The 14,095-nt window shown below is 39.8% G+C and overlaps 1 protein-coding gene across 1 annotated transcript in view; it reads right to left on the bottom strand.

The window, feature by feature from the left end:
* cdk14 (cyclin dependent kinase 14) overlaps positions 1 to 14,095 on the bottom strand; it is a 238,337-nt gene that overhangs the window by 219,741 nt on the left and 4,501 nt on the right. Inside the window, exon 2 of the mRNA XM_086310192.1 lies at positions 5,070 to 5,101. Within this exon, the coding sequence (XP_086166318.1) occupies positions 5,070 to 5,101 (32 nt within the window). The remainder of the gene's footprint in view (positions 1 to 5,069; positions 5,102 to 14,095) is intronic.

Raw genomic sequence — 14,095 nt, 5'->3', positions numbered from 1 at the left:
CCCACTAGCTCGATAGCTAGCCGGGGGCTAGGTCACTAGCGCGGTGAGAACACCGGACTCCCGGCAAATTGTTTTCAAACCCACCGCCGTCTTTCGCTACTCAGGTTAAATATATATGAGTCACTTAGATAAATTAAAAATGTTGTTGTTTGGCTTTTTTTTTTTTTTTTAGTATTTTATTTGTTCCTGAGTAAATCGGTTTGTCTGAGATTAAAGTTATAGTTTTTACACAGCTGAATAAACGTCAAGCAGACAGCTGATTATCAGAAGTGTGAGATGCTGGAGAATATACTCTGGTGTCCTGTTATATTTTAGATAGCAAGGAGTTTATTAAACTTCACCGAAACAATCTGCAAATTTCATTAAAATTGAATAAACTATCATCTTGTCTTTATTTTTAGTTAGCACCTTAAAAGCTTAAAGCTGTAAGCTAATGATAGTTATATAAGAGCAGATGCTGCTGGTGCAATAAGCTGTAGTTTTACGTCCAGTGGATGATGATCTGATTAGTCGACTAATCGCATAAATAATCGGTGACTAGTCGACTATCAAAATAATCGTTTGTGGCAGCCCTAATGTGTATACTAAATATTTTTCTCTCTGTGTGTGTGTGTGTGTGTGTGTGTGTGTGTGTGTGTGTGTGTGTACACATATTTTACAAATTAAATAGAGTAAACAATGAATAGAATATATAAAATAAATAAAAGAAAATATACAGAGTGAGACGTGCAAAACAGTGGCGTTACTGTACAGTACCCTGAACACATCTGTGCGTTATCTCACTAATGAATAATTCCCTGGGCTGTCCAGAACACTCAGATACTTTTTTGGAGCTTTGAAGCTTTTGTTGGAACGTGGGTATCAAAGGTGACAAACCTCTGTGCCCACGAGTTAAAAATAGGGGCTGTGCTTTGACTCCAGCGTCTGTTTTCCCCTCAGAGTGAACGGTTCTGTCACACATTTGTCAAAATTGAAAACGAAACCACTCAACGTGGAGGTGCGATTAAAAGTATTCCTGCTTACATTTTTTCACAGCAGGTTTCAGGCTGACTTTTTTCCCAACTTGAAGAAATACTAGCTGTTACACTACTTTTTTCACACACAGTGCTGTGAAAAAGCAACGTTCACCCTTCCTGTCTTATTAGTTATTAGTGTTACTGTTAAATATTTCAGCTCAAACTAATTTTTGGATTACATATAGACAGTCCACAGCAGGCCCGATGACGGTTTCATGCCTTCCAGCATCTTTATTTAACACTTTTCTCACGGTTGCTGTTACACACAACTCGGCTGCAGCTTCCCAGCTGCCAGGCTCACATATCACCACCAACAACAGTAACCAGGACCCAGTGCAGACAAAAAGATTTCAAAAAGCAGCACATGGTGCCACAATCTAAAGAAACAGCTGAGAAACAAAGTTAGGAAAGTCATTTCTGAACTTTGGGGGCACCAGTGAGTCGCAGTGAGAGCCAATATCAACAAATAGTTAAAACTTAAAATGATGGTGAACCTTCTCACGAGTGCTCGGTCGACCAAGAACGCATCCACGACTTATCCAGGAGGTCACAAAAGAACCCAGAACAACAGCTAAGTTGTCTTTGACCTCAGTTAAGGTCAAAGTTAGATAAGACCCTGACTGGGCACAAAAGGCATCATGGGAGAAAATCACTGCTGACCAAAAAGGCTCGTCTCACATTTCCTAAAAACCATTTTGATGATTCCCCAGACTTTTGGAGAACATTCTGTCCACTGATGAGATATAAGCGGCTCTTTCTGTAAATTTGCATCTTGTTCCATCTTAAAACTGACACAGCATTTAACCCACAGACTATGGGTTATTCGTGCATGTAAATGAAAGTCTTCTAACACACAGGAGTACTCTGCAGCGTGACAGTTGCTCTGTAACTGATATTTACTGCAGATTGGTTCCCCTCCCAGAAGCTAAAATGATATCATCTTAGAAACAATGTTGCAATGGGATCACACCACCAGCAACACTAATCTTTGAACTTTGCCTGCATTCGTCTTGTAAGCTTGTGACTGCAAAATGTGCCCACAGACAGCCAAACACACCAATACCTGCCAAAGTCCTGAACCTGCCCCCGGTGTCACTATGGGGGTCTCCAGCACCACCATTTTTCTTTTGTAAGACACACAGAGAGACTAATAAGGTGAAGATAATACCTGTTATGCTGTGGATGGTGTTGTTTTCAACTCACACTGTAGATTATTTGTTTTGTCCCAGCAACACTGGCCTTGAGCTATTTTGCAGGCCTGTATAACATATTGATTTCTCCCACTTTCTCCTTCAGTTTGCTGTTGTAAGCAGCTGGTTGATGAGGGAGTCAGGAGGTCTCAGAATTCTGGGATGTTGTTTCTATGACGAGGAAATCCTGCTCGGGTGCTCTTTTGACTTAAAGTGGCAGTGACTGTTGAGCACCAGTGCACCTGCTGCAGATGGCTACCTAAAGCTGTGTCCTTCACCAGGCACATGGTTTCTAAGCTTTGGAGCATTTCCAATGTATTGTCTGCAGTGACGTTGCTCAATGAATAAGTGATAAGACAGCAAGCAGGATTCTTTGTGTTAGCATTGCTGAGGTTGGCTGTTAGTTCCCTTTATTGATCCCATGTGACAGGACGGCTGCTGAGCTGCTCTGTAGGGCAAAAACATCTGGGCTAGTCTGAATTTTAGTTTTTAGAACATTTTCCAGTTTGACACGCTGGCCTGACCAGTGCCAGTTTTCACAATATTTGCCCTTCTTCCTGAATTTAGTTTTTGCATGATACACAACAACCAACTGATTGGCAAATATTTGCAGAAAATAAAACGTCTGAGCACCAAATGCACATTATGGGTGCACACACACACACACACACACACACACACACACACACACACACACACACAGCCTCCTCCCTCTGCCACAAATTTAGATCTGTGGGAAAAACAGACTTCATAACTCAGCTCAAAAAGACAAAGGAAAACAAGAGCGAATGTTTCTTGGTTTCCCATGAAACACACGCTGCATACATTTTTAGCATGCAAACGAAGATCCTATAGCAAATTAATTAATATTTGCTGGCAAAATATACCAGATCATTTATAATATCCACAGTACTCTGCTGCACATGCACTGCCTTGATTTAATCGTCACAGTCAGCAGAGACCCATAAGTGCAGCGTTATTTAATGACTAAACTGCTGCTCCTCCTGGCACCTTTAAATATCAAGCGTCTCTTCATGCATTTACAGTTTTTTACAGACGCTAGGACACGTCTCAATACTTAGGTCACGTTTGCAAAACTCCTCACACAGTGAGCACAACAGAAGTCTATGTGGGCTAAACTGAGGACCAGTTATCATTGTTTTGGCACAAAATGCATTCAATGACTTCATCTCTCAAATTTCATGAATTATCTTCTCACTCAGACACAACAACTGCCAAAAATCTTTGCACGTACAGGACATTTTGCATGTGCTTCCAAAACTGTTAAACTTATGGCCAAAACAATAACACAATGCAAAACTTGAAAAGACAGCAAAATTCAACAACAATATTTTATTGAAACATATTTTAAATCTAAAAATGCAGTTTAACCAGCCACAGCTGATTCTCATTGTAGATGAACATCTGCACAGATGTTACTCCTTCAATTTTTCAACTCCTTCAATTCTGGCAGCCAGAAGATTCTTTCCTAGGTGTATTGCCCTAGATGACATAAGATGTGATGTGGATGAGAACCTGTGGCCAAATGGAGAAGACCGAGTAGATTAGCATTACTATTGTATGTGTATCAGTGGATGGTGTGTATACAAATTCTTGTATTTTGGGATTACTTAGTGCAAAAACATAAAAATACAGAAACAAATATTAACGAATTCTGCATGATGTCTGATTCATTCCAGTAACATATATTGAAATTATAAACAGAGATGTGTCCTTGTTTTACACAAGAAAACACTGTGTAACATGTTGTTAGTGTTTTTTAGGTCATTGTTTTGTGGGTGACAAAGTGTGTTTGTCGGCTGTCAACCTTTGCTAGTGTTCTGGAAGAATGAGTTTATTTGAGACCTGAATGAAGTGTTTTGGTAGTTGTAGTGCATTTTGAATGTGAAATGAACTGCTTTGCCAAGCTGACGGTCAGTTAGGAGGATTGTGTGAAGAGTTTTGCAAAAGTGACCTAAGTATTGAGACATGTGTCCTAGCGTCTGTAAAAAACTGTAATATGAAATCAACGCTAAGACTGGGGCAGGAGGGTGGAGACGTCTATACAGTATCAGTATCAGTACATGTTGTGTGCAACTGCAGTAACATCAAGTGCTTCATTTATGTAGCTGTGTTTTTGCTGAAAAAAGAAATAAAAATGCAGTTTGACCACCTTTTTTTCACGAGCTGGGCCCACGTCCTCATTTTAGGTTTGACAGCGTTTTAGTAGGTAAAAGTGATGCTTTGACATGAATTGACCTGCGGTTTGGGGAAGGCCTTGAAGGGGACTGGTGACGGCTCCCGGGACTGGCAGATGTACCATGTACCAAATAGGAGTGAAGAACTTAAAGAATTGAGAACAAGGAGGGAGGGAGGGTGGGGCACATAAACGAGAATGAACAGTTTGCAGAACTGAGGGAACCTATATAGATGACAGCTGGAAGGAGCGTGTTTGGAGGCGTGGTCCCGATATATAATCTCCAATAAAATTACAAGAAAAATGATATTTGATCTATTTTTACTTAAGTGTTGGGCTCAAGATGCTTGTAGGGCACTCTCTGGAGGCCGGTGTATGCTCTTATAGACAGAATCTGGTCGCTGCCTCATTTGGCAGGCCAGAGAAGCTCTGTGATGGCAACTGACCCTGAGGGACAACTCAGAGATGAATATATTACACACCATATGCACACAGTTACAACGGGACCCACATCCAAAAAATCAGCTGCAGTGCAGTCCTTGCTGGCAACATCTGGCCAACGAGACCTTGAAGAGTCATTTTAATGAAAAAGCCCCGGCCAGTGCCGTGAAAGCATAACAGTGAAAGTGGGCCAAGCTCCCTAAAATTGACTTGTTTTCAACTTACCTCATCAAAGCTGCTGTCCTCTTTCTTGAAAGCTGCAAAAAGAAGAAAGCGACACAAGATCAGAAGAAGGGTCTATTGGCACATTTTGAAGAATGAGCAAAATAAAAAGTATAACAGCAGAGATGCAGAAAAGAGTCCTGAGCAGCGACTGTGGCGTAAACTTGGCCTGGATTGTTGTTCAACTAAGCCCAACCAATACAGGATTTTAAGATCAATACAAATATTTGGTGTTTTAAAAATCTGATATATCTTTTTTCTTTGAGACACATGAAACATGAACAAACGTCACCACATCTGTTACACTTAGTTATGTATTTACTTGTTGGCACTGTGCCTGACTCCATTAGGATCAGGTGTTTGTTGTGTTCCTGGTGCAGGGTTGGAGGGCGTTTCTTCTGCTACTTCCTCACATTTTAAACTGAAATCTTCGTTTTTACATTTTTTTTAAGTGCTCATAACTGAGATCGATCCCCCAATAAATTGGTCGGGTACTGCAAAGCTACGACATACAGCATTGCTCTAAGAAGAAAGATATAAAAATTCCAGCTGCACACAATAAAATTGTTTTTCTAGTTACAGTTAAGTGGGACGTTTCAACACGATACCTGCAGTATTAGTCACCACTGTTTGAAGAAACACTACAGAGTGGCACAGAAACTACTGCCGACTAGACAATTAAATAAACATACATGCTCATCCAAACCAAAAACAAGTCAATCAAGAAAGTAAGGTAAAATGCACATGGCCTGTAATGGATTCAACAGATAATAACCACCGGACTGTATCAACACATTCTACACCAGTATGTTTCTACACCAGTATGTTTCTACACCAGTATGTGGACCTGCGGTAACGTTTGCACGTCCTCTCCGGTTAATGCGGCAGGTAAATAATCAGGTAACAGTGCATATTGATCTGCCTTATTACAAACCTGCCATCACTGTGCATTTAGTGACCATGATGAGACAGAGTCTGGCTCAGATGCTGGCAGTTCTCGCTGCAGTCTACCGGTAGCGTCTCCTTTCAGGCCAGGACAGACGAACGTCACCGAGCAGTGACTCAGTTTGTGGTCAAAGGCTTGCACCCGTTTGCCACAGCAGATGCCCCCAATTGTAAGTGAATGTGTTTAATTGTAGGCAGGGACATTACTGGATATTCTTGTGTAACTGCTACAGAATAATTTATGTTATACTTTGTTATTGCTACAGAAGAATATTTATTTTATTATTTTACATTTACAATATTTTTCCCTGGGGACCCTGTGACACCCCATTGAAGAGCCGTAGGCTGGATCTCTTAAGATCTCACTGTTGGGTTTGTAAGGCCATGTTACTCCTACATTTCTATCTTGTTCAAAGAGAAGATATAAAACAAAGTTCTAAGCTAATCGACCTTAGTGTTCTCCTTTTTTAAAAAGAATCGATAAAGAATCGAATCGTTAAACAGAATCGAAAATGGAATCGTAATCATGAAAATCTTATCGATACCCATCCCTAGCTAGCATAGCATCTTTAGCCACACTCGCAAGCTAAACTGACATGTTATGCATGGCATAAAGTGGCGTGCATTTTATCTGCATATAAAATATGTTTTTGTTTTTGAAGGATGTGATTATTGGTTTTGAAAGGCTCCTAAATATATAGACAATGCTTGTACTTAATGTTTGGTAAAATGAGTGAAACTTATTACGTTTTTTAGACTAACTGAGAATTCAGAGTGGTTTGTTCACACATGCTCATAAGCATGAAGCTTAATTTCATGCAGACTAAAAAAAAGCAAGCAATCGATCCAACAGTCTGACCCATTCTAGCACAAACCACAGGTGCTCTAGTCAGTTAGACTGTACTAATTCAGACTACCCCCTGGGTGTTTTTTACTTAAGCTAAGCAGCCTTTTCCTTACTTATAATACTAATAATAAAGAGCAACTGTCCTGGATCGCTTGTCTGGAAAAGCCACTTCCTGACAAATGTCCTGCCTCCTCCTTCACTTTAATTCTAAAATTAAAACCTGTGTCACTTTGTTTTTTGAATGGTAAATGAATCGATTCTTATCAGTCAATAACCTGCTCTGCCTTCTGAGCTAACACCACCAAACTGTGGCGCAGGATGTTGCAGCTGCATAAAGAAGAGACTGTGAACATCTAAATGTGTTATTAATGTCTAAATTACCAGAAAGGGTGTAACCAGTGATTCAATTATATGCTTGAACCCACGCTGACAATCAACTCCTCGTCATTTCAGGACATTATTGCATTTGACAACAATATTTTTCATATTTGTCTTTATTTTTCCTCCCACAGCACAAGGAGCCTGTCAAAAGTATTCTTTATATATGATTGTTTTTATTAGTTATTACTTCCTCATGATGATTACGTTTGTGTCTAAGGACAAAGGCAGCACAGGCAGAGTGTGATGTGGGAGGAGGTGGTGCTTCCAGGTAAAATGACTTATTTATCTCAGAGTGAGTTTGGAAGCATTGTCAGCCCAGCCACTGAGCCGTGAAACCGCTGCTTCCTTCTCCTCAGAGGATCAGTACACACACATTCCCCAAAGGCTGAACACTCCAGACAGCCGCAAATCCACACTCAATACAATGGATTAGTCTGCAGGTAGACAATGGAGCCTCAGCCGTGGATGACATGCAACATTTAGTATCCATAAACAACAAATGCAATTCTCACCGACCCGTGAATATTTCTATTTAAATATTTTTTATGCTTTATTCAAATAAAGTTAAAAATACTCTTATTTGGATTTTTATGTGTTTTTGATTTTTCTTCCCATATTGAAAAAGAACAAAAAGGTGAGACTCTTCTAATACGTTGATTTTATTTGGGGTTTATTTTTTAATGAAGAGGTAATGACTTTCTTGAACAACAAATTTCGAAGTCAGTGAACTTCCCGGTTGAAGGAAGATGAAATAAGAGATCAACGATACTCTAACGGAAATAGCAAAATGCCAAAGTGGCCGTGGTGAGTAGCACAGGTGCCCTCTCATGTAGGGCTGCTCGATTATGGCAAAAATGATAATCACGATTATTTTCACTGAAATTGAGATCACGATTATTTGACGATATTTATTTAACCCTTTAAGACCTACTATAGAACCAAGTCCACCAGAGCTTATATTATTTTTTTTACATGCTGTAGTGCCATTTGTGGGAGCATTTCAAGTTGCTATACATCAATACAACTGTTATAGCCCATATTTTAATAATATGTATGCATTAAGTCCATAGTAATTACATAAATTGCAAAAAAGTGCAATAAACTACAAAAAAAATTGAAAATTGCTTTTGTTTTGTTTACATATATTTCTACTTGGAGAAATTTAAGAGGCTTATCCCTCAAAACTTTAAATACAATAAAGTTGCAAAAAATAGTTTCCCACCACAGGAAATTTATTTTGAGTGTCTTCATAGTTTTATTTTGGAGATACAGCAATTTTTATATACTGCAGGAAAAACAAAAAACAATCCTATGATGCAAATTTGCAAAGAAAACAGCAGGTGCATCATTTCACTGTGGGAAGTGTTACGAACAGCTGATCGGATCGGCAAAGCGTGTTTCTGGAATATTATGTTTTTGTTCCTGCAAGCGCTTTTTATGCAATTTTTGCAAAGCTATATGTGGAACGAAACCGTGACCGAGGACAAGCTGATGGCATCAGATGTAAGTACAACTCCTCCGGTTTCATATGCAAAACAAATTATTGCGCTAGCTTACACGGTTCAGGTTCTACAGGGATTTAACAATAGTTACCCAAAACGGAGTGTGCTGCTCTGACCGGCTTTAAAGGGTTAACAATGACTTTAAAAAATAATATAAAATAGTGTGCAACACCACTGAAGTTTTTTTTTAAACTCTCTTTTCAACCAACGGCAGTCACTCTCCAAATAACTTCTGCTTAGCTTTCCGAGCTTCCCTCGGGTCCTCTTAATCAGCGGTCTCCAACCTTTTTTGCGCCACGGACCGGTTTATGCCCGACAATATTTTCACGGACCGGCCTTTAAGGTGTCGCGGATAAATTAGGGAGGGGCTAATAATCGGCTCAGTCATTTTTAATGATCGTTGAAAGCCCAGATCGTAATCGTGATTAAAATTCGATTAATTGAGCAGCCCTACTCTCATGTTCCTAATATTACCAAACGACATCCTGGTGCTGAGATACCCAATCAGACAAAACATTTTTTAATCTTTAAAGTACTGATATATATTGCTCATCACAGAGAAGCTAAAACTGCTCCAACAACAAAAATACGTTACATGTTTATCAAAGCAATAAATGCTAATGGTACAACTGATAGCTTTGTGCTGTAACTGCCTAAGGTTATGCTAGCTTAGATCAACAAGCAACGGACAATTTTATTTATATGGCACAATTCATTACAAGCAAATTCAATGTGCTCAAGCAGCAGCAGGAGCACCGATGGACTCCAGTTTATAACATCTTAAGGTTATTAACTGACTAATTAGCTGTTAATTAGCAACGATTTTCAAAATACAGTAATGACATCAAAAACTGATTACTAATATTTTAAGTCCCCATAAACTAACAAAAAGATTCTTCCCCTCATGAAGGAATAAATAAAAAAAACAATATATATAATTATTTTTTAATCATTAAGGAAAATATGGTTGTTATATACTGAATTTATACCAACTAAGTAAATTTTATTTACATTACATTGAAAATGTACATGTAGTTTAACTCTTTAAAGTAATTATTTTTGGTATAATATACTGTTGACTGTAGTTTACTAAAATCTGTTAAAATTAAAAGAATATTTCATCATTCTGGGAAAATGGGTTTCACAGCAATTACAGAATATGAGCTATTGAAACCATACTCTGTAACTGCTCATACCACCCTGAGCACAGCCGATCTCATCTGGATGCGAGACCACCTGGGAATACCAGGTGTTTTTTGAGTGGCTTAGCTCAGGAGGTAGAGCAGGTTCTCTGTTAATCAGAAGGTTGGTGGTTTAATCTCTGGATGCCAAATATCCTTGGACAAGATATCAACCCCACGTGACTCTGCGATGCATCCATCTGAAGGTGAATGTTGGACAGATGCCACTTCAGCAAAGAAAAAAGTGCATGTTAGGCATGTTGTATAAAAACCTTTAAGTGGTCAGGTAGAGAAAAATGCTGTATGAAAACCAGTGCATTTACCATTTTACCAACCTCCTTAAAACCAGAGGGACATAAATAAATAAATAAAATCGGTGGCTGCCCAGTGATTTCTTTTTTCTTCTTCTTTGCATTCAGCGACCAATTGCACGTAGATGAGCAACCAGCTGGTCATCGAAAAGGTGAATGTCCAACACCCTCAACTTCTATACAGCCACAAGTTGGCTAGTGGTAGGCAACCTGTCTCCATTCAGTCTTCATTCAGTCTCAGACAGATTGCCAAAGGTTAGCAAACAACTGCTGTCCAATTACCAAATGTACACAGGGACACCTTGCAATCAGTCTGAGTAAGTTTGTCCCAGTGAGCACAACTGGTGTGTGTGTCTTATGGTGCTCAACTCAACTAGTTGCCAACTGGTTGTACATTTCTTACATAAAAGCTAGGTTTTTCAGTTAAATCACCAACCTGCAGCAACTACGTCACTATTTATGGACGAATATGGCTGGACTTAATATAAGTACATAATGTGAATTCCTGCTCAGCGTCAGTTTCTCCATATATAGACGACTACACAATACTACACACCGCATGCCTGACTACGTAAAAAAATTCAAACGCGTTGGAGGAAATTCTGGGGAGAGGGAAGTCTGGCCACGACCTGGTCCTGGATAAGCAGCAGACAATGGATGAGTGGAAACATTTAAAAACAACATTGTAACATGTAACACAAACATGTAAGTGTGACAAATATGCAAACGAATCAATATTTATCTGCAGAGTATGGAAAAAAGGTTCAGTCTAGAGTATGAAGGAAAGAGCATGTTACAGTACAATTACTGTTTCTGCAGCTGCTCCAACACTGAAGATTTTGAGGCTTGAGATGTATTGCTACAGATTAATTAAGCACTGGGGGAAATGAAAATCTAAGTAACAAAGTTTTCTGAATCTGCTCTAAATTAGAAACCTGCTGAATGAATAACAGAATCCGTTCTCTTATTCATTCAGCAGGTTATAATTCAAAGACTAATATTAATATACTACAGTTTTTTACAGCCACTAGGACACATGTCTCAATGCTTAGGTCACTTTTGCAAAACTCTTCACACAATCCTCCTAACTGACCGTCAGGTTGGCAAAGCAGCTCATTTCACATTCAAAATGCACTACAACTACCAAAACACTTCATTCAGGTCTCAAATAAACTCATTCTTCCAGAACACTAGCAAAGGTTGACAGCCGACAAACACACTTTGTCACCCACAAAACAATGACCTAAAAAACACTAACAACATGTTACACAGTGTTTTCTTGTGTAAAACAAGGACACATCTCTGTTTATAATTTCAATATATGTTACTGGAATGAATCAGACATCATGCAGAATTCGTTAATATTTGTTTATGTATTTTTATTTTTTTGCACTAAGTAATCCCAAAATACAAGAATTTGTATACACACCATCCACTGATACACATACAATAGTAATGCTATTCTACTCGGTCTCCTCCATTTGGCCACAGGTTCTCATCCACATCACATCTTATGTCATCTAGGGCAACACACCTAGGAAAGAATCTTCTGGCTGCCAGAATTGAAGGAGTTGAAAAATTGAAGGAGTGACACCTGTGTAGATGTTCATCTACAATGAGGATCAGCTGTGGCTGGTTAAACTGCATTTTTAGATTTAAAATATGTTTCAATAAAATATTGCTGTTGAATTTTGCTGTCTTATTCAGTTTTGCATTGTGTTATTGTTTTGGCCATAAGTTTAACAGTTTTGAAAACAGTATGTAAGCACATGCAAAATGTCCTGTACATACAAAGATTTTTGGCAGTTGTTGTGTCTGAGTGAGAAGATAATTCATGAAATTTGAGAGATGTAGTCATTGAATGCATTTTGTGCCAAAACAATGATAACTGGTCCTCAGTTTAGCCCACATAGACTTCTGTTGTGCTCACTGTGTGAGGAGTTTTGCAAACGTGACCTAAGTATTGAGAAATGTGTCCTAGCGTCTGTAAAAAACTGTAATAACACCAATACTAAAAATGGACATGTGTACATTGGGGAGAGCAACATTTCAGCAGTTTCTAAAATACTCAGACCAGACTGGCATCTGGCACCAACAAGCATGTTCATAGTCGCTACATGACTTCCTCAAAGCTAAAAGCAATAGCTTGACCTCATGGATCACTTCGCAATTTCCAGTCATTTGCACCCTAATGTTACATACAGTTAGTCAGCTACCTGTAACTTAGCTATGCTGCATGCATTTGGTAATGGTTACTTCCAGAGGTGTGATACTCTGGGCTAAATGACCCAGCATGACGCACACCCACATGAACGCCCATGGTTCTTGTTTGTTTCTATGATCAAAGGTTAGACTGACTGTATGCACAGACCTTAAATCTACCTGTACACAGCTTCATCTCCATCTCTGCCTACCCGACCTCCACCACACATCAAACCTCTCTGCTCCCTGCATGGGTCCTCTTCTCTCCCTGCAGTTCTAGAATACCATGTCAGCTCATACATGCATTATAATTTGCCACAGATATGATGACAAATAATATTATTTAAAGTTTTTCTTTATAGTAATAACAGTGTATAGTGTACACAACCATTTCCCACAGACTGACTGAGTTCTTAGCTTGCTATGGCGGCCTGGGCAGGATGTAGGCGAAGTGAGTGTTTGGCTTGAACACATCGTGTGCTTCACTGTGATGAATCTCAGAATCGGTGCCATCCATGTTCCCCACAGTGCCAATCTGATCGAAATGAATGTGAAGACTGTAGCTTTTCCCAGCACTTCTGTCTGCCTGAGGAGAGTTACAGTGGCCATACTCTTAATCACACATTAACAGCTTGACGCTGCAGCCACACTCCGATCAGCTGGCCACTGAACAGCTGTTGGGGGTTAATTGCCTTGCTCAAGGGCACCTCTTTAGGAGTAATGAGGGAGGAGAAACCTCTCTTAATTCCCTTCAATGAATTGATACCCCCTGTATTTCCAAGGTCATTGGTTCACTGACAAATTTAAACTGCCAAAACTGCAGGAAGGCAAAATTAAAAATTTGAAGGTCACTGAAGGCTTTGCTGAGCCAAAGGAACTCCTCATTTATCTAAAGCTTTTCTAATCTTCTGTCTGCTCCAATGCCAGTGCCAACATTTGCCACTGGACACCAGCATCTGCATCAGCATTCAGCACGAGCTGCTGCCTGGTGGCACGAGCTGACATTATGCTGCAGGAATCAGAATCCTGTTTCATGGAATGGTAAAAAAGAACAACATCTGCAACATCTGCACTGGAGGTCAGGCAAAGTCCAAGGCAGTGGTTCTTGTTTGTAGTCATCTGCAGTCTGTCTTCATGATCTTGCAAACACAGCACTCCATCCTGACATTTCACTACGTGACTGGTCTCTTCAAACCTGAGGTCACTCTTCAGAACAGGCTGACAAACTCTGCGTCAGCCCATCCACCTGGTTTGTGTCTGTTCAAATGAAAATACTAACAATGCATTACGCTGCACGGTGCTATCATTTCGCATACAACACGGTGCTGTCCACGGGGACCTGTTGGATCAACATGCCTGCAAGGATATAAAGAATACAGCGCTCTCTTGAATTTGCTTTGTTAAGGCTTCCGTGGAGCAAGGCGAGGGGCCGATCAATGCTTAGATGTGTTGATTTAGATGAGAGGAGAGACAGCCAATAGGAGACGAGCATCAGCAAAGCAGAAAAGTCAATGCCAATCTTGCTTCCTCCTGCAACACTGACCCAAACTCAAGCTCTCATTTTCTTACAGACTGCATCCGACTGTTCTTTGTCTACAACACACTGCTTCAAAGGCCACACAGGTGGTGTGTGTGTGTGTGTGTGTGTGTGTGTGTGTGT

Source organism: Aulonocara sp. 'chitande type north' Nkhata Bay, linkage group LG11 (genome assembly GCF_057382095.1).
Source record: "Aulonocara sp. 'chitande type north' Nkhata Bay isolate Kocher_YH1m ecotype deep benthic linkage group LG11, A_spYH_male_GT1.1, whole genome shotgun sequence".
NCBI classification, from domain to species: Eukaryota; Metazoa; Chordata; class Actinopteri; order Cichliformes; family Cichlidae; genus Aulonocara; species Aulonocara sp. 'chitande type north' Nkhata Bay.
Note: the sequence above shows the minus strand (reverse complement) of the source record. Positions and strands in the feature narration are given on the sequence as shown.